We start from the raw sequence: 20,035 nt of genomic DNA on the forward strand, positions 1-20,035 counted from the left end.
AATTGAGACTTTCTTTTTTAAGGGCAAAAAAAAAAAAATCAGAAATGTGTGTTCTAAAAAAAATTATGGACATGTCCAAACTGTGCCATAAATGTTAGATTAAGTTACTTTCACATTTCTTTTTTACTCTAATAGCCCTTTGTCTATTTTTCTTTTTTCTTCTAATTAAGTATATACTTTGTAAGTTTTCTATCTGAAATGTTATTACCAGCGATGAAGTACAATGCAAAAGCAGCAGAGACGTGTCAGTCCAGATAAAATATTGTCACAAGCCATACAATCATTAAAAACCAATGATGATGCATGCTTTTCTGATGGCAACACTACCTGAGAGTTAAGTTGACACTGAACACTGAGTCAGCTTGGAAAATGTCCATCAGTGTCAACGCTACAAAAGAAAATATTAAAACAGGACACCAAACCATTTTTCCCCTTCCCACTAAGTGTTTATTTTATAGCTTTTGCATCAGGTAGTCAACTGAAACACTTCAACATCAGAAAGCTGGCAGAATGTTAAGGAAAAGGAGTGATTATCTCTCCAACAGATGTGACAAAATGGTTTCAAGTTGGAAACAGAATTGCATAAATGAATCAACTGAATGGAGTGGGGGAGGGCAGGGAGCGAGAAGAAAGTAGTAAGCATCTTCCAACAGGACTATGAGGGGAAAAAAAGGCACTGTTGAGCTGTGTATTTATAAAATAAAAGTCAAAATAAGCAATCCATGTTTCCAAAATTACATTCAACACTGCTTCAGAGATGCTCACATACCTCTCAATAGAGAGCTACAAAAACTGTCTAAAAAATGAGATAGACAGCATCAATGTCCCAACACAGGCTTAACAGTAATGTATTTTAAAGAGTTCATCACCATCAGGGTCCATTTTATAAATAGTACCGCAAAGGCCACAAAGCTGCATGAAATTACAGGATAAATCTGACTAAATGATCATTCATTTCAATCTCTAAAATTCCTGCTCCAAGTAATCAGAAAGTAAGCTCCACTCCAGAGGAGCTGAATTGGCAGTGGATTTGAAACAGGGTTGCTTTTCTCCTCAGAAGGCTGCCTAAAGAGCAGTTTAGTTGGCATCATACAGCAACTCTGCATAGGGTAAACAGATGCAAAACCGTAACAGCAATTTCTCTGCTTCCTCTGAAAGTAAACAATGCTAATTTATGAAGAGGTCAACTCAAATCATAAAGGAGAAGCACCTGGGCCTCTTAAAGGCAAACTACATAAAAGGTTACAGGGAGCTTCTCATAATAAGGATTCTAGGACCATAGGTGTGTTTGGGAATGACCAATGGGAAAATCCAGTGAGATGATTTACACAGATGTTCTCTACGTAGATTTGAATATAAATTAAAATGCCAGCTATGCATTTGGGAATCAGCCTTTAGGTTAAATTCTCTAGTGCTTTCAGAATTATTTGATTTTATTAAAAAAGAATCATTGTCTACAAACTATTTTCTAACAATGCAAATACAGTAAGCAAATCATCTGCAATATCAAAATATTGTTTGTAAATCACTGATGGCACCAACGATTTTAGGAATTTCCAATAGGACACATATTGAGAAAAAGCAACAGATTATAGGCGTTAACCAAATTTTAAGATCAGAAAATTATAAAAATCAGTAAGTTTAAACTATCTAATTTTCAATAGTTTAAATCCAATCATCAGGAATTCAGAAGCACCCAATATGTTTGAAGTTGCACAAATGCACATGGATGACAGGAAAGTAATCCCCATGCAATATCTTAAGTGTTGCTATCAGATATATTTAAGTGCTACTTTACAGATTAAAGTTGGGTAAAATCAAAATATATTTTACTTCCCATTAGATTTTAAAACAATCACAATAATTTATCAACAGTTGCCATTTCACAGCAATTAGAAAACAGGAGTTGATACAAGTTGAACAGAAAGGTATCTTTTCCTCTTTTAGGAAATAAACATACATATATATATTTCACATACACACATAACATTATCTTTAAAATTCCAAGTGGTTAATTTACTTTTGTATTATAAAAAAATTATCTCCCTATGGTCAAAATACTGAAAAAGCGCAAAGGCTGAAAAAAGAAAACCACATTTGCCACTTTAAAAAAATACATTATTGTCTCAGTGGTTCTATTTATTTAACTGATTATAAAGTATTATGACTCCTAGTACTGTACTGGACCTGATGGAATTAAATCCACCCCTTTCTCAGTCTCCAGAAAGGATACTCCTAACCCACCCTAAAATATGGTAAAACAAATGCCCCTATTCTGAACTGTTAAACTGGGAAAGAAAACATGCCCACCTGGAAACAATATAAGTCATAAAAGTTTATGAATCTGTGCGAGAGACTACACGAATCAGAAAGCAATTCTTTGGATGTATTAGGAGCTTTTAGAAGTATATAAACTCTTTTAGGCCTCTAGAGTACAGATACGAAGATGATTTCTCCATAAATAATGATTTAGCCAGTGCAATGGTTGGTAGCCCATGGTCTGCATCTGGGATGTCTTCTGTTTTTGTAAATAAAGTTTTATTGGAACATAACCGTGCTCATTTGTTTACATAATGTCTATTGCTGCTTTTGTGGTACAATGGCAGGGTTGACTAGCTGTGACAGAGACCATATGGCCTGCAAAGCCTAAAATATTTACTCTCTGGTCCTTCCACAGAAAGTTTACCTACCTCCTGATCTAGTTTACAAAGTACCGCTCTAGTTACCTAAAAGAGTTAATGCACCTCAAGAAGATTTGGGCATGTGGTGCAAGAGTAACTTGTATACTGGGGTTTGTTCATTAGCAGGTAATGTCAAACCCCACCCTGAAGTGGTGCTTTACTTTTGGGCAAGGAAATAATTTGTATACACTTTCAGGAAATACCTATAAAAATCAATTTGAAAAAAGAAAGAAAAAAGCCAAATAATAATAATAAAAATAAAAAGCCTGGCTATGTTCTTTTAATACTTTTATATTATATTATTGTGAGGAAAGGGTGCTAAAATGATTCTTCCTGTCATTCTTTTAGTTTTTCTCTAGTTTGTTTATAAATGTTTTCTCATAAGAAGTGTTCCCTCATGCCCTCCCATAACCTTTAAGGCAATCTACCTAAAATGCTTACAGTCTGTGAAGCCTTGTTCAGAAATATTTAGTTAAACCATAGGTATAAAATAGCTACCATTTCTGAATAGTAATGTAAAATAAAAACAGAAACATCTTTCAAATTTGAAGAGCAAAGTTTCCCTGACCCTAGTCAGCTAACAAAGCCTATTTCTAACAGGGAACTTCCTAAACTCAAGCAGCTGCTCACGAAGCTTTAAGAGTTCACAGGTGTTTCATATTTCAATCGTTGCTGAAACATGGAAGATAAAACACCGGGAGGATATGTATCAAACACAAATTTATATCAAGATTAACTTTTTCAACCAGCTTACAAGCAGACTTTTCCCTTTCTTTGTTAAAAAAGGAATGCTATGAAACTATATGTTAAAGATGTTTCTATAATAATACCTTACATTTATATAGCGCTTTACAATTTTCAAAGTGCTTTCACATGCCATCTCATTTAATCCTCACAACAGCCCTGTGAGGTAGGTACAGCAGGTATTATTATCATTTCAAGATGAGGAAATTGAGGCAAAGAGAGGTTAAGTGACTTGCCCAAGATCACACAGCTGGTAAGTGGTAGAGCTAGGACCTGAAATCAAGGTTTTTGACTCCTTGTCCAGTACTCTTTCCACTGCAATTACTGCCTCAAGTTATGAATAATGAACTGTGTATCAAAATTGAAAGCTTATTGAAGTTCATTTCAGTGATGTCTTACCAGTAAAGTTAAATGAGAAATACAAGAACAGTAGGTCTGATGGTTTTACTTGACATAAAATTGGTGCAAAACCACTTTTGTCTAATTACTTGTAACCTTTTGGTCCAAATACATAAAATATGCAATATTTACAGCATTTTCCTTTTTTTGTAAATGCAATGCTTTAAAACACATTATAAAGCACCTTAGTAAAAATAGTCTACAGGTAAAAGTACAGAAGAAGTAGGAAAATCCTACCCATACCACCGCTCACTAATGGAGTCATAATACGGAGTCACCGATATCTCAGTTTACAGCTTTACAAATAACCCATGGAGAAACAAATACTAAACTTACTTTTTTGATATTAATGTGTAAAAATCTTAACTAAAACTTCAGACAATCTCAGTATTCTTTGAAGTATCTTCCCAATATTAGACATTGAGGAGACAGGAATGAGAAATACTGCTTTGACGCTTTATCTTTTTACCATATTAGTCATTTAAATTGATTTTTAACACTAATCAGTATTTAAAAAATTAAAACCACCTACATAAATATGGGCAAATCCAACTACAGCAGAAACATTTCTTAGCAAATGTGATTAAACATTCCAATAAATTTTATGAGACATGACTCACAAAAACAAAGTACACACTGCCAAACAGTTATTAACACAATTCAGTAGAGGTGTATAACCCAAACCCTCAGTGAAGGCAGAAGAGGCAAATGGACTCATCTTCATTCATGGTTAGTTGAAAAAATGCTTTATCAAAAACGAGAGTATCAGAACCTTTTCTGAAATTGTATTTAGCCTTTTGATTAGACCTGCCATGAGTTCATTTTAGGTGATGTATATTTTCTCCCAGGCAGGAGGTTATAACTTTCACCAAAGTTTAGCCAGGAAAAATAAAAATGCCTGAAACTTAAACTTAGAACACTGACATACCAGCCAGTATCTACTTCCTTGACGTTACTGTATGTTTCCTAATTTGGCTCGATATAAACTGTCATATACACCTACTGTCAGCAATCCAGACTGTGGAGCTGAGAACAAAGGTGAAGATAGGGTCAAATTTTAGTTCAAGAATCCAATAGTCACACCTTATACTCAGTTCGACTTAGGGTAAATCTTTTCATAGAAAAAGTTTTGTGCGAGGATGTAGAGGTCTCCATCTTTTTCTCGAACAGCATGGGCTCTGATGAATTGGAACTGCTCTAGTGCAAATTCATAGAACTCATTCTCCATTTTCCAAATATCAGATTGCTGTAGTTTTGCAATGGTTTGTTTAGTGGGGAGTTTCTTCTCTGTGGTTTTCCTAAGATGAGATTTCTTTCCTACTTACAAAGGGGGAAAAAAAGGAAAGGTAAATAATTCTTGGAGAACACACAAAAGGTCAATGCCTCTTTATTTGAAGAGGTGGTTAATATGACATATTAAAGAATAGGTAACATAATTGTCTTATATAATTCAGGTAAAAATGGAACCTTGATCATACTAGAGCTATGATTCAGTCCTTTAGAATGTAAATTCTCAACCTAGTAAAGACTTAATGAAATGTCAAATAGTAAATGTAAGGATTGGCACACAGTGAAGTGTAGGCTGTCACCTCACACACTATATTCTCAAGTGCTTGGTGCTCTGAGACTAGTTCATTTCTGATAAAATATCTATTGCCAAACTGTATTCTATTTTCTCATAATCTATATTCTCTAAAATTATGTTAGAAGCTAGGGCATATGCATCCTCAAGGAAAGAGTTTCTATAACTGCATCTTATCAATCAACAGCAAAAAACAAAACAAAACAAAAGAAAAACATAATTAACTTATCACTTTCAGATACGTAATACAGCTGAGGCTGCTGAAACATGGCTTAGGCATACTTTAGTTCCACTATCCCACCTCTACTTCAAAATGGTAGTAGGCAGGACTAATACACAGGCCTATGTTTGACATCTGGCAAGAAATGTATTGAATACTATACATTTCTAAGGCTGGTTCTGTAGTTTGTATCATTCCACTATTTCTACAGTGCCTTCTAATTTTCACCTAATTCACAGTTATTCAATAGAAAATAGTGAGCAGAAACAGACAAGATACCTGCCTTTCTGGAGTTATCTGTTGTGAAATGTCGTCGTTTCACTGAAGAAACTTTAAGTCATATATTTACGAGTTGCAAACAAACAAACAAAAGAAACCAAAGAAAGTTTTAAAAAGAAACCCTTCCTTTATATACCTGTGCGATAGAGTTCAGTAGCACCCCTGAAAAACCGGGGCAATGCTGCCTCCAATAACATGATAAAATCTTCAAGTTCTTCAGTAACTCCCACCAGAAAATATTCATTAACTAGGTTATACTTGGCTTGATCCATAGCCCACCTGCTTCCCACATTCCTGAAACCAAAGAAAAGGAATTAAAACCTGGTTGTGAAATCTGCTGAGCGTTTTTGGTGCCTTTGACACTATATATTACAGAGAAAATAGATAAACACATGTATATCCAAAGTCTCAATGCCCTTTTATTACCATCCTGTGGGAGGCACACCTGTTTCTAATTTCCTTTGCTTCCATCTCCAGTTTCTGCTCAACTATGCAGTGCTAATTCAGAGTTTACCAGAGGACTCTTAACATGAGCAATTTAGTTTAAGGGCACTTTAAAAATGTATATGGATATAAGAAAATATACCCCTCCTATATGATTTAGTGTGTTTTAACTTTTTTAAGCTACACTAAATTCTGTTCATTTAAGAGCTCTCTAGTAAAGTGTAAACAATTCGTGTTTACTGCTTATTGTGTGAGTTTTGAATTTTTGTGAGCTGTTTTCTGAAATTTCTGAGGAACAGAAAATAGATAATGGCTCTGCTAAGAATCTTTTATTTTTATTTTCATTTACATTGTCAGCTAATGCTATTAACAGAGATTTGATCCAAAATAAACTCTACTTTTGGGTTCTTTTTGGCACAAATATTCCTTAATCCAAATTCTAGCTCTGTATGGTCTTGAGCTGATGGCTTCACCTTTCTCAATTTTGTTTTCTCAAACTATTTAAAAAAAAAAAGAGGGGGAGGGGAGCCATGATTAATTGGTTTCTAAGCACCCTCCCAGTTCTGTGAATCTATGAAATATACTGAAGAAATACAATTAATATCTCCTCAAAAATGCCCAATAGAGCAATAGTCTTTATTGTTCTAAGGCAGGGTTTGGCAAACTTTTTATATAAAAAGCCAGAGGATAAATATTTTAGGTTTTGCAGACTACACAGTGATATGGTTTGGATATTTGTTCCCTCTAACTCTCATTCTGAAATGTGATTCCCAGTGTTGGAGGTTGGACTTGGTGGGAGGTAACTGGATCATGGGAGCAGGTCCCTTGTGAATGGTTTAGCACCATCCCCTTAGTGATAACTGAGTACTTGGCTCAGTTAGTTCATTAGAGATCTAGTTATTTAAAAGACTGGGGGCCAGGTGTGGTGGCTCACACCTGTAATCCCAGCACTTTGGGAGGCCAAGGCAGGCAGGTCACCTCATGTTCAAGACCAGCCTCACCAACGTGGAGAAACCCCATCTCTACTAAAAATACAAAATCAGCCGGGCATGGTGGTGCATGCCTGTAATCCCAGCTACTCGGGAGGCTGAGGCAGGGGAATTGCTTGAACCCAGGAGGCAGAGGTTGTGGTGAGCCGAGATCACGCCACTGCACTCCAGCGTGGGTGACAAGAGCAAAACTTCATCTAAAAAAAAACAAAAAGACTGGGACCTCCCCCTTCATTCTCTTGTTCCCACTCCTGCCATGTGATGCACCTGCTCCCACTTCACTTTCTGCCATGATTGTAAGCTTCCTGAGGCCTGTACCAGAAACCAAACAGATGTTGGTGTCATGCTTGCACAGCGTGCAGAAGCATAAGCCAAGTAAACCTCTTTTCATTATAAATTACCATCTCAGGTATTCCTTCACAGTAATGTAAGAATGGCCTAATAGAGAAAATTGTTCCTAAGGAGTGGGCTATTGCTGTAAAGATACCTGAAAATGGGAAAGTGGCTTTGGAACTGGGTAATGGGCAGAGGTTGGAAGAATCTGAAGGGCTCTGAAGAAGACAGGAAGAAGAGGGAAACTTTGACATTTCTTAAGCTGAGACTGGTTTAATGATTGTGACAAAAATGCTGACAGAAATATGGACAGAAGTCCAGGCTGATGAGGTCTCAGAGGGAAATGAAGAAGCTACTGAGAACTGGAGTAAAGGTCACCTGTATTATGCCTTAGCAAAGAACTTGGCTGTGCGGTGTCCAAGTTCTAGAGATCTGTGGAAGTTTGAACTTAAAGACTGATGACTGGTTGGGTGTGGTGGCTCACACCTGTAATCCCAGCACTTTGGGAGGCTGAGGCAGGTGGATTACTTGAGGTCTGGAGTTTGAGACCAGCGTGGCCAACATGGTGAAACCCCATCTCTACTAAAAACACAAAAATTAGCCGGGTATGGTGGCACACACCTGTAATCCCAGCTACTCGGGAGGTTGAGGCAGGAGAAATGCTTGAGCCCAGGAGGCAGAGGCAGTGAACCGAGATTGTGCCACTGTACTCCAGCCTGGCTGACAGAGTGAGACTGTCTCCAAAAAAAAAAAAAAAAAAAGTGATGACTTAGGACATCTGGCGCAATACATTTCTAAGCAACAAAGCATTTAAGATGTGGCCTGGCTGCGTCTAAGAGGCTACAATAAAATGCAAGAGCAAAGGAATGACTTAAAGTTGGAACTTATATTTTAAAGGGAGGCAGAGCATAAACATTTGGAAAATTCACAGCCTGGCCATGTGGTAGAGAAGGAAAGCCCCCTTTTTGTGTTGTTTTTTGTTTTAAAGACAGGGTCTTGCTCTGTTGCCCAGGCTGGATCTTGGCTCATTGCAGGCTTAACCTCCTGGACTCAAGTGTTCTTCCTACCTTAGCCTCCCAAGTAGCTGGGATTATGGGCATATGCCACTACACCTGGCTAACTTTTTGTTTTGTAGAGATGAGATTGCCCAGGCTAGTCTCAAATTCCTGGGCTCAAGCGAGCCTCCCACTTTGGTCTTCCAAAGTGCTGGAATTACAGGCATGAGCAACCACGCGCACTGAAAAGCTTATTTTCCAGGGAATAGGGCAGGGAATAGGGAAGGAATTTAATAACACTGTGGAGCAATCACTTATTAAGGAGGTTAGCATGACTAAAAGGCAGTCAAGTGCTAATATCCAAGACAATGGGAAAAAGGCCTCAAAGGCATTTCAGAGATCTTCCAGGCTGCCCCTCCCATCATAGGCCCAGAGACCTTGGGGGGAAGAATGATTTAAGGGGACAGGCCCAGGGTTCTGCTGCCCTGAGAAGCCTTGGGACACTGCTCCCCACATCCCGGCCACTCCAGTTCCAGCCTTGGCTCAAAGGAGTTCAGGTATAGCTTGGGCCACCAGTCCGGGGGAGCATAAGCTGTAAGCATTGGTGGTTTCCAGGTGGTATTAAATTTGCAGATGCTCAGAATGCAAGTATGAAGGAGCTTGCATTCCACCTAGATTGCAGCTTCCATCTAGATTTCAGAAGTGGGTTGGGTTGGAGCCCTCACCCCACTCAAGAGACCCAAACAGGGAACTGTCTAGTGGAGCTGTGGGAAGCGGATTATGCCCTCCAGACCCCAGAATGGTTGGCTCACCATCAGCTCTCACACTCTCCCTGGAAAAACTGCAGGTACACTCAATTCTAACCCATGAGAGCAGCCATGTAGGCTGTACCCTGCAAAGCCATGGGGGCAGGGCTGCTCAAGGCCTTGGGAGCCCACCCCTTGCACCAGGATGCAGGAGATGAAGTCAAGGATTATGTTGGAGCTTTAAGATGTAATGACTGCCCTGCTGGGTTTCAGACTTGTGTGGGGCCTACTGCACCTTTCTTTTGGCCAATTTCTCCCTTTTGGAATGGAAATGTTTATCCAATGCCTATACCACCACTGTATCGGGAATAAATAACTTTTTTTTTTTTTTAAATCTCACAGGCTCATAGGTAGAAGGAACTCATCTCCAGATGAGATTTTGGACTTGGGACTTCTGAGTTAATGGTGGAATAAGACTTTGGGACTACTGTGAAGGGATGAATATATTTTGAAATATGAGAAAGACATGAGATTTGGTGAGCCAGGGGCAGAATAATATGGTTTGGATGTTTGTTCCCTCCAAATCTCATGTTGAAATGTGATTCCCAGTGCTGGAGGTAGGGCCTGGTGGGAGGTGACTGGATCATGGGAGCAGATCTGTCATGAATGGTTTAGTGCCATCCCCTTGGCGATAACTGAGTTCTTGCTCAGTTCACACAAGATCTGGTTGTTTGAAAGTCTGGGAACCATACCCCTGCCCCTAGTGCCCACTTTCTTGCTCCCACCATGTGATATGCCTGTTCCTGCTTCACCTTCTGCCACGATTGTAAGCTTCCTGAGGCCCTTGTTGATGCCATGCTTGTACATCCTGCAGAACAGTGAGCCAATTAAACCTCTTTTCTTCATAAATTACCCAGTCTCAGGTAGTCCTTTATAGTAATGCAAGAATAGCTAATACACATGGTTTAGGTTACAACTACTCAACTCTGCTGTTGCAGTGTGAAAACAGCCACAAGCAGTAAGTAAAAAATACATGTGGCTGTGTTTCAATAAAACTTTATTTATAAAACAGGTGACACAGCTGGGCATGGTGGCTCATGCCTGTAATCCCAGCACTTTGGGAGGCTGAGGCAGGTGGATCCCTTGAGGTCAGGAGTTCGAGACCAGCCTGGCCAACATGGTGAAACCCGATCTCTACTAAAAAAACAAAAATTAGCCAGGTGTAGTGTAGGCACCTGTAGTCCCAGCTACTCGGGAGGCTGAGACAGGAAAACTGTGAACCCAGGAGGCAGAGGATGCAGTGAGCCAAGACTGTGCCCCTGCACTCCACCTTGGGCGATATAGCGAAATTCTGTCTCTAATAATAATAATAATAATAATAATAATAATAATAAAAACAGGTGATAGGCCAAAGTTGGGTCTGCAGTTTACAACCTGTAGTTTGCCAATCCCTGTTCTAAAGAAATGGTTAAAAATTCAGAAGGCATTCTTTATAGGCTTCCAATTCTTATACTAGTATGAGGCTTTGATGTAATTTATTGAGTAGGACCTTAAACTCCACAGCAATCTAATAATATATCTCAAATAATGAAGAAATTCCTTGTATTTCTCATTATGGTTTAAGGAAGAAACTTTGAATATGTTCCTTTTTTCTCCTACTTCTCCTATTAAAATGATTGAATAGAACAAATAAACATGTAAAATTATTTTTAAAAACTGAAAACTCAACACATTCTGAGGAAATACATTTTTTATTAAACTATCTTCATTTTCCACTTGATATTTACTAGCAAACTAAACCACACCCTTAACCTTGGCTTCTCTTAAAGTCAAAATCAGTTTAACAGTAAAACCAGGTGAATTTTAACCTGCTAAGCCTTTACTTAATTTAACACAAATAGCTAAAACAGTAAGCTTTGGACAAAATAAGATTTATGACCACCTCCCAGTCTCTAAGAGCTCTACTGGAATACAGCAAAACATAGCACCAAAAATAAGAAATATTAAAAACCAGCATCTGAGAAAACAATGCAAGGATATTAGGATATTACTCTACATGAGGAATCTTTTAAATGCATTTAAAAGTAACTGCAAAACTAGATATTACTCAATTACATGTTATTTTTAGTCTAGTCTTTCACCGATTTCCCTACATCTAGCCCTTGTGAAATGAAACACAGATATAGAGATAATAAGAATGATAATCAATTTGAGCCAACTTTATCTCCCTACCAGCATTCGGAGCTATGGCCACAGAAGAACGGGATTTGAAGCCAGAGCTTCTCTGGAGCACAGTCTGAGCCACCTTCTGCTACACATTCATCAAAGGTCTAGAACAAAGACAAAGCAGCATGAGTAAGCCATAAATCCAAGTCTCACCTATCAAATATCTAATGTGGCAAATTGTTAAATAATTGGGTGAGAGTAGGTGGGATGAGACACTCTTATTTTGTTTGAAGTCATGTAAATTAATCACGGTTGGGCGTGGTGGCTCACACCTGTAATCCCAGCACTTTGGGAGGCCGAGGTGGGCAGATCACAAGGTCACAAGATCGAGACCATCCTGGTTAACATGGTGAAACCCCATCTCTACTAAAAACACAAAAATTAACTGGGCGTGGTGGCTTGTGCCTGTAGTCCCAGCTACTTGGGAGGCTGAGGCAGGAGAATCGCTTGAACCCAGGAGGTGGAAGTTGCAGTGAGCCGAGATGGAGCCACTGCACTCTAGCCTAGTGACAGAGCAACACTCCGTCTCAAAAACAAAAACAAAAACAAAACAAACAAAAAAATCACATACTGCCTTGTAACAGGCAGCTCTTAGGATCTGGTTTAGAATCTTAGGATAGGTTGATCTGTCTGTCTGTCTATAGCTTTATCTACATAACTTGTTTCATGTGCTTTTTAAATGTGTTATATGTTATGTTGTGTCTTTCCAACTACAGTGAAAACTTCCTGAAGTAGCATTCGTGGATCATGCAGTAGCATTTGTATCCTCCAGAGCATATAGAATGGTGCTATATAAACCACTTCCACAATTAATATTTGTAAATGACTACTGAAAAGACTGCGCTTTGGGGATTTACATGGGTATTAAAGGCGTAGCTCTAGCAGAGATGAAGACAGAGGAAATAAAATATTTTCATGAGGCATTTGATATTATTTCTGAATTTTTCTAGATGGTCTTAGATTTGCCAGCCTAGGCCATTTTCTAAAAAGTGGTTTTATTATCATTTGTGCCGAATTTTGTAGCTCATAAAAAGAAATAAGAAATAAAACCTTACGTATCTATATATCTACCATATCCCAAACTACAGCTATTCAGATTTGAGTATTTGGTGGTATTTTCTCAAAATGAATAAACTATGTCCGTCAGGTGAAAGAATAGCTGACAGTGTTGATACCCCACATGTTCTCAGCTGGAAGCTATTCTGACCCTCAGGTGATATTTGGCAATGTTTGAAGACAATTTTGGTTCTCACAGCTGAGGTATGGGGGATGCTACCAGGTAGAAGAAAGAGATGCTGGTAAACATCCTACAATGTATAAGAAGCCCCCACGACAAAGAATTATCTGGCCCAAAACAACAATAATGTTGAGGTTGAGAAATCCTGTAATAGGCCAATGATAAAAATTAAGCTTTCAAGCAAAAAATAAAATTTTGGAAAACTTGTATCTGCCACCATAAGCTTGACAGTCTCCCAATACTTAAAGACTCTTCTGATGAGATTAGTGGTGATATTAATGAATATGAGTTTTTAATGCTGTATAACAAAATACATTAACATTTGAAAGGTCCATATAAGTCAGTGAACCAGTATGTCCCAAACGACCAATGTATGATGTTTCAAAATTATGCTTGGTTGAAAGATCCATTCCAAGTGTAAAACGTATCAACAGATTTTAATGTAGCAAAGTGTAAAAAGGTCACTGCTATGGTTTCAGATTCTACACTGCAACTAACTTTTGAAACTACCACTTGTCAAGTTTTAGTGTTTACTAAAGAATAGGCCGCAATTTCTTGAAAAGGCTATTAAAATCCTCCCTTTTCCAATTATATATCTGTGTGAAGCTGGAGTTCCTCAATTCAACCAAAAGAACATTTTGAACAAACTGAATTCAGGAGCAAATATGAAAATCAGCTGTCTAGTTTCTCAGGGTTCAAAACAAAACAAAATAGAAAATTTAAAAAAAAATAAAAAGAAAAAAAGAAAATCGGCTGTCTATAGTAAGCCAGATGCTAAAAAGATATGCAAAAATGTAAACCGATGCCACTCTTTTCATTTTTTTGTCGGAGGAGAAATAGTTATGTGCATTAAAATATAATTTATGTTAACATATGATGGCTTTACTATTTAGTGTTTTAATATTTAAAAATTTTTTCAGTAAATGGCAAATTTACTGATATTGGTAAACATCAATAGATATAACTCAAAACAAAACAAAAGCCATAAACAAAAGCTCTTTTATGGAATCCTTAATAATTTTTAAGAGTATAAAAAGAATTCTTATATCAAAAAGTTTGAGAACCACTGATTTGAATGATATAGTTATTCACTGCTCATCTTTGGATTACTTAATATCCCTATTTTCCAGGTGCTGGGCACAGGTTAAATTAAGTAAAACTGTAGTTCTAAAATGTGCAAATTTGAAATCTCCCAAATCAAAAGCCTTCCATTCTTTACAAGATCAAGTGAAAGCTATCCTAGGTGCACATATATCTAAAATGTGTTTGAAGTGTAACCACAGAGCAGTTCAGATTACTAGAGTACGTCAGTTTAAAACATAACAGTTGCCGTAAGTGCTGAACTGAATACTGTTTAATACACCTCAAAATATCACTTGAGATGCAAATAATCTACAATTTTATAGAAATAAAGTTATTTACACTTTCTTGGGAATAAGCGCCATTGCAAGGTATTTCCAACATAATCATGGCCGCCCTTTAACCTCCAATCTTTCTAAAACCTGTCCAGCTTTAGAAATGTTATATGTATGCAGTCTTACCAACTTTACAGATAAGTTTAACGAAAACTCCTGCTAAAGATATTAAGGAGTTATTTGCAACAAACACCACTTAACTCATTAGGATATCAGCATCAGGTTAACCAACATGTGTATCACGAGAAACAAGCCAAATTACTAAAAATGTCTAATCACCAATATGTTTCAAGACTGAAAAGGTACATTCTATCATAAAACAAAGTAATTTATTATTATTATAAATTCAATTATTTACAGATAGCCCTGTCCTCATAAGAAGACAATGCAATAGTATTTTGCTGATGTTATCAACACTACATCTAAATAAACAGGCATATTAATGTTTATTTTATAATGACATTAAAAAAACAAAAAACAAAACAAAACAAACCCCAGGCCTTATTATAATCAGGGTGAAGAACAGGTAAAGCTCCAGGATGGCCTATCTACCTAAAACTTTCAAACATGAAAGGGAGACGATGTTAAAATGTCTGCCTGGATTTTTTCATGAATACTGAATATGCAACTTTGGAACATGTTTCACAGAAAAATGTCAGTGACATGTTGCATTTCTTCTCTCCTTTTCAAAGGATATAAGAGAGGTTAAGACTATGGACTCTGCAATTAGAGTGCTTGGTTTTAAATTCCAGCTCTACCATTTACTAGTTGAATGACACCGTGCAAAATACTTAGCTTTTCTGTGCCCCCCAGTTTCCTTTTCTGTAAAATGAGGACAATAACAGCAACCACCCTATAGAATTGTTGTGCAAGCTACCTGAAAAAATACATATGAAATAACTTAAAACACTGCTTGGTATAGTATACAGTAAATGTGAGCTATTATTAGTTAATACTGCTACTGTTAATAATTACTGTTAATAATTATTAGTTATTATTACCCAATCACCCAAACTACACAGGTTAGGAACCACAGAACCATGCTATCCAGGGCTGACAATGACAAATGATGGATATAGGGGCCTACATGACTGCAATCTTTTCCTTTCCAACACTAACGCTAATATTACTTTGGTCAAAGGAGGGAGACAGATACTAACATTTACTGAGTCAAGAGTTAGTGTACATAGGGCTAATACAAAAAATAAAAAGAAAGTGCACAAGTGAATTTAGAAATAAATATCAATAAATTATAAAGTAGTAAGTTGTAAGAGTTATACTAATAGATTTTATAAAACTTTTCAGAATCTCCATAATAAATATTTCTAGAAGATTAAATAATGCTAAGAGATAGCATTATTTAAGAAAACAGATTTGGTTAGTTATCTCTGGATCAGTACCTTCTGCCTAAAACTTTGAGACTAAAGAAACAGCAATTTCTAGAAATCATTAAAAAGGAAAACAAAACAAAAAACCACTGTCCCATCACGTGACACAGAGGATACAACTAATTTAGAAAAAATACTGTTGGGTGTTAATTACCATAACATACCAAATATCTGGCATCGCTACTGTGTAACAGTTTAGGTTTAAAATGTGCAGAATTCACACACTCAACCATTTGTTAAGCACTTACAGGTAACCTAGGTATGATGTTAAATTCTGAGGAAACAAAGATGAATTAAATATATGCTTCAGGAAATTCACCACATTTTGGAGAAGACAGTATGTAAACTGGTAATCCAAATATCACAAAATAAATGCTTAAAAGAAAGAGATTTGAATGAAGTGCTCTGGGAGCCCCGAAAGAGATATGACTAACTGCCTAGAGGCATCAGAAAAGACTTTATGGAAGTGGTCATGTTTGAGCTACATCTTAAAGGTGGATAAAGAGTTTTCCAGAGTAAACGAAAGGCATTCTCAATATAGGGAATAACACATGTGTAAAAAAGTATGAAGCATTAATAACTTAAGCAATAAGTTCAGAGGATGGTGACATTTCATGTGGCCAAAGCACTGAGCACCTAAAGGAAAATCAGACAGGAGAGCTTGTTCTGAGATCGTGTCTAGTTGTGTCTCCTATGTCTTAATCTGTGAGCAGTGAGGTCCCAGTAAAGGTTTTCCACCAGAGAAGTGACAAATCAGTTTGATGTCTTAGAAATATAACTCTGGTAATACTCTAGAAAATGCAATGAAATGGAAAACAACCAAAATCTGAGCCTGTTATGAACTTTGTTGAGCCATTATTCTCTTCTTGCCAGAAAAAAACAGCTGCTTAGCAAAATACTGTCCTTAAGCTGAGGATCACAAATATAAACAGCCATCAATACTAAGAGAATCAAAAAATATACAAAAATATATCATATTAGTGAATAATTACAATAATCACACAGAAAATTGTTAACAGAACCATAAAGAAAACATGATTCTGCCCTGGAAAAGAAATATTTTTAAAAATCACAAAAAAATGTATATTACAATATATCAGCTATGTAACTTCATTTTGCTTCTTCATATTTTGGGTTCTCTTCAAAATTTCCACAATAAGCAAGTAATACATTTATAATTAACATCAAATTTTAAAAGCACACTGCTCACTGCATTTCATAAACAATTATCTTTATAAAAATCTTAAAACTAAAATATTACCTTTTTGTCTCCTTGTTTTCGTCTCCGTAACCCTGGTCTATAATCATCTCCAAATCTCAGAAAGTAATAATAAGAAACTAGCCTCTCAATAGGATCCCTTATGACATTAATGTAAATTGGTTTCTTCTTCACACCAAATCTGAAATAAAACAAAATTTCAAACGTGAAATCAACATTTTCAATCTGTTTAGGAGTGCCCTGAAATTATATGTTTAAGTCTGAAGTACTGGTCCTATAAGGAAAAAAGAACATGAATTAATTTAAATAATTTGTATGTGTGGCTCTTGGGAACTATTTCATGATTATTCATGTCAGAATATAGTAAACAAGAAATATGAATTTAAAAGTTACGTCTGAAGATAAAGGAAAGGAGATAAAAATGAATGAAAAATAATTTTAAACTTTACCAGCAAGAATTATATAAAACATTTTACTTCTATGTCTTCATTATACTTTAAGCCCAAGTAGAAAATCCCTTCTCAAATTAGTACCCACATATTACTAGGAAAGAATCTAATATTTATAATTTTAAAAAATGAACTTATTTTAAAAATTGTTTTATTACATTCCTGAATAGATCATCTGGTGCTACAGAAAAATTCAAATCTGCATTAACTATGTAGCAATGATTTCTCACTTCTGGCTCATCAAACTAGCCAGATTTGATAGTGTTTTCTGAACACCATCAAACGAGATACAGCATCAGTGAACACAAGTTGACCATTATCAATCTACCTTCTGTTGCTGATTTTAAAGACAAGATAGAAGTGAAAGACACTAGGTTTTCAGCATTATTTTCTTAGGGAATGACAGAGTTGATGGAACACTGAAGACTTTTACTTTAGCAACCCTTGCAGACCCTAGAACTGTACAACTGGCTCCCTGTTTTATTATACTCCCTTGTCCCCAGTCTTAAAATTTTACAGCTACTATGTTGATTCTTACTTTTCCATAATAGTTCATTTCATAAAATTTCAAAGTCGTTTTGATTGTTTTGTAAGCTTTCTCACAGATGTGACCTGTCTTCATCATTCTTTCTCTTTACCACTTCCCTTTTACTCAGCCTCTTGCTTAGATTACTGCAGTAATACAGTTTTCTAACATCCAGTTTCTCTCCCTTTCAATCTATCTTCCATATCAATTCTCAAAGGATGTTCCTAAACATTATTTGTTAAATCACTCTTCTTACGAATCTGAAATAACTCTACTGATGTATTGATACGAAACCCAAACTCCTTTGCTGGTTGTCTTAGGATTCTTTTACCTTATGTCTTAGGTACCACCTTATTGACCTAACTTTCTTTAACTCTCCTCAAACAAGAAACCATTTATCTGTTATAGTTAGGTTGGCCTTTTTTATCTCCTCCCGTATCAATACTTATTCTATTTCTCTTTAAATATCTTTGCTTATTCTGTCTTCCTTGAGTGTCACTCTCATTTTTCTTTTCTTTTTCTACATTAATTCATTCAAAAATACTTTCTGTATGCACCTAATATTGCCAGATATAATACTATTCTAGGTACCAGGAATACAACAATGAACAAAAAGACTAAATTTCTTGTCCTTCTAGAGCTGACATTCTACTTGGCACAGACAGGCAATAAACAAATAAATAAGCATATATTACAGATGATAAAAAGTGCAAAGGAGAAAAATAATTCAGTGAAAGGGAATAAAGAGTGCTAAGGAGGTGAGGGAGAATACAATTCAAAATAGTGTTTTTCGGGAAGACATCACTAGTCTTATGTAATGAGGAAGGTACCATGCAAACATCTGGGAGAAAGTGTTCTGGAAAGATGGGATTTCCAAGTAAGAGGCCCTTGAGGCAGCTAAGTTCCAGGTGTTTTGAGGAACAGCAAGGAGATCAAGCTGCCTGTAGAATCAAAAACGGAATACCACAGAAGATAAGAGAGGTGGGGGTGAGGTGGGGTGAGTGCAGATTGTGTGGGTCTTCCATACTGTTACAAGCATTACTTTATACAGAGTCAGGAGGGAGGTCACTGAAAGATTTAAGCAGAGAAGCACCATGACACGACTCATATTAAAAGGTCATTGGCTGCTGTTTTGGAATTAACAGAGGGGCTATAACAAAATCTTGTGACCTCTCTTCCTGATGACTCTAGCATACAGTTCTATTTGCTTTCATTTGACACCTCCTGCACCTAAGAGCTATCAAGCAACTTAACTCTTAGCTTATCCTACTAGTGTTTCTCCTGTAAGTCTTTCTCCCAAACAGCATTATAAGCCACTTGAGGGTAGGCATAGTACCAATAGTGCAGTAAAAATTTCTTTCACAATTTTTTTAAAAGAAGAAAACAGTACTGTTGCAAACACATAGCACTGTCACATTTGGTATTAGAGTAGAAGTTCCACCAGGGTGGGGACTATTTCTCTCTTGTTCATGGCTTTATCACTAGTGCTCAGCACTGTGCCCAACACACAGGTGCTGAATATTAATAGAATTAGGTTGAGGAGACTGTTGTGAATCAGCCACTAACAAAAGTGCCTTTCTGTGAGACAGTACACTGAGTAGTAAGAAAGTAAGGAGGCAACAGCAATGCATTGCTGCTCCCTTAGCTCACAGAGCTGAGAGGTTTTTAATAGGAAACTACAAGGAGAGATTACAGGGCAATGGGTTAGTGATTCCATTCTTAAGACTGAGATTCCTGGGAATCCTCTCTATCCTCTCCATTATTAGCCATTGCTCCATCCCGAGCCATTCCTTTGGGAATAATCTCCTCACAGAAGAACATCTCCTACTAATGCTTCCTCCTTTCACCTAGTCCCTGACATGTAGAGCAGACAGCAATTACCAGGCAGCAGTAAAAGGGAATATGGCATTTTACAAAACTCTTTTTGCTGTACAGGAAAATGACTATGTGTGGAATGGCTTTGGGTGGCATTTATTAGGAAGTATGATTTTAATGAGACATAATCTGTGAACTCATTTTGAAAACAGATATGAACTATCACATGTAACTTAGGGAACAGTTATATAGACACAAAGGGCTGGAAACAAGGGATTGTAACAGATAATGGGCATGATTAAAAATAGCAACTGGACCACTCAGCTCAGCCAGTTAGAAAACAAGAGC

The 20,035-nt window shown here is 36.8% G+C and overlaps 1 protein-coding gene across 4 annotated transcripts in view; it reads right to left on the minus strand.

The window, feature by feature from the left end:
- Positions 1–1,412: 1,412 nt before the first annotated feature.
- The window catches only part of HS2ST1 (heparan sulfate 2-O-sulfotransferase 1), a 197,318-nt gene continuing 178,695 nt past the window's right edge, over positions 1,413–20,035 (minus strand). For 2 of the 4 annotated variants that reach the window (XM_005542813.4, XM_074002404.1), the window contains 4 exons: positions 16,940–17,078; positions 11,645–11,742; positions 6,042–6,199; positions 1,413–5,141 (listed from right to left, as the gene is read on the minus strand). In XM_005542813.4, coding sequence (XP_005542870.1) covers positions 4,915–5,141; positions 6,042–6,199; positions 11,645–11,742; positions 16,940–17,078 — 622 coding nt within the window. In that variant the 3' untranslated portion in view covers positions 1,413–4,914. Of the gene's footprint in view, positions 5,145–6,041; positions 6,200–11,644; positions 11,743–16,939; positions 17,079–20,035 lie in introns of all 4 variants that reach the window. The other 2 variants (XM_005542812.4, XM_005542814.4) reach the window with 1 other exon arrangement.

Source organism: Macaca fascicularis, chromosome 1 (genome assembly GCF_037993035.2).
Source record: "Macaca fascicularis isolate 582-1 chromosome 1, T2T-MFA8v1.1".
Lineage (NCBI taxonomy): Eukaryota > Metazoa > Chordata > Mammalia > Primates > Cercopithecidae > Macaca > Macaca fascicularis.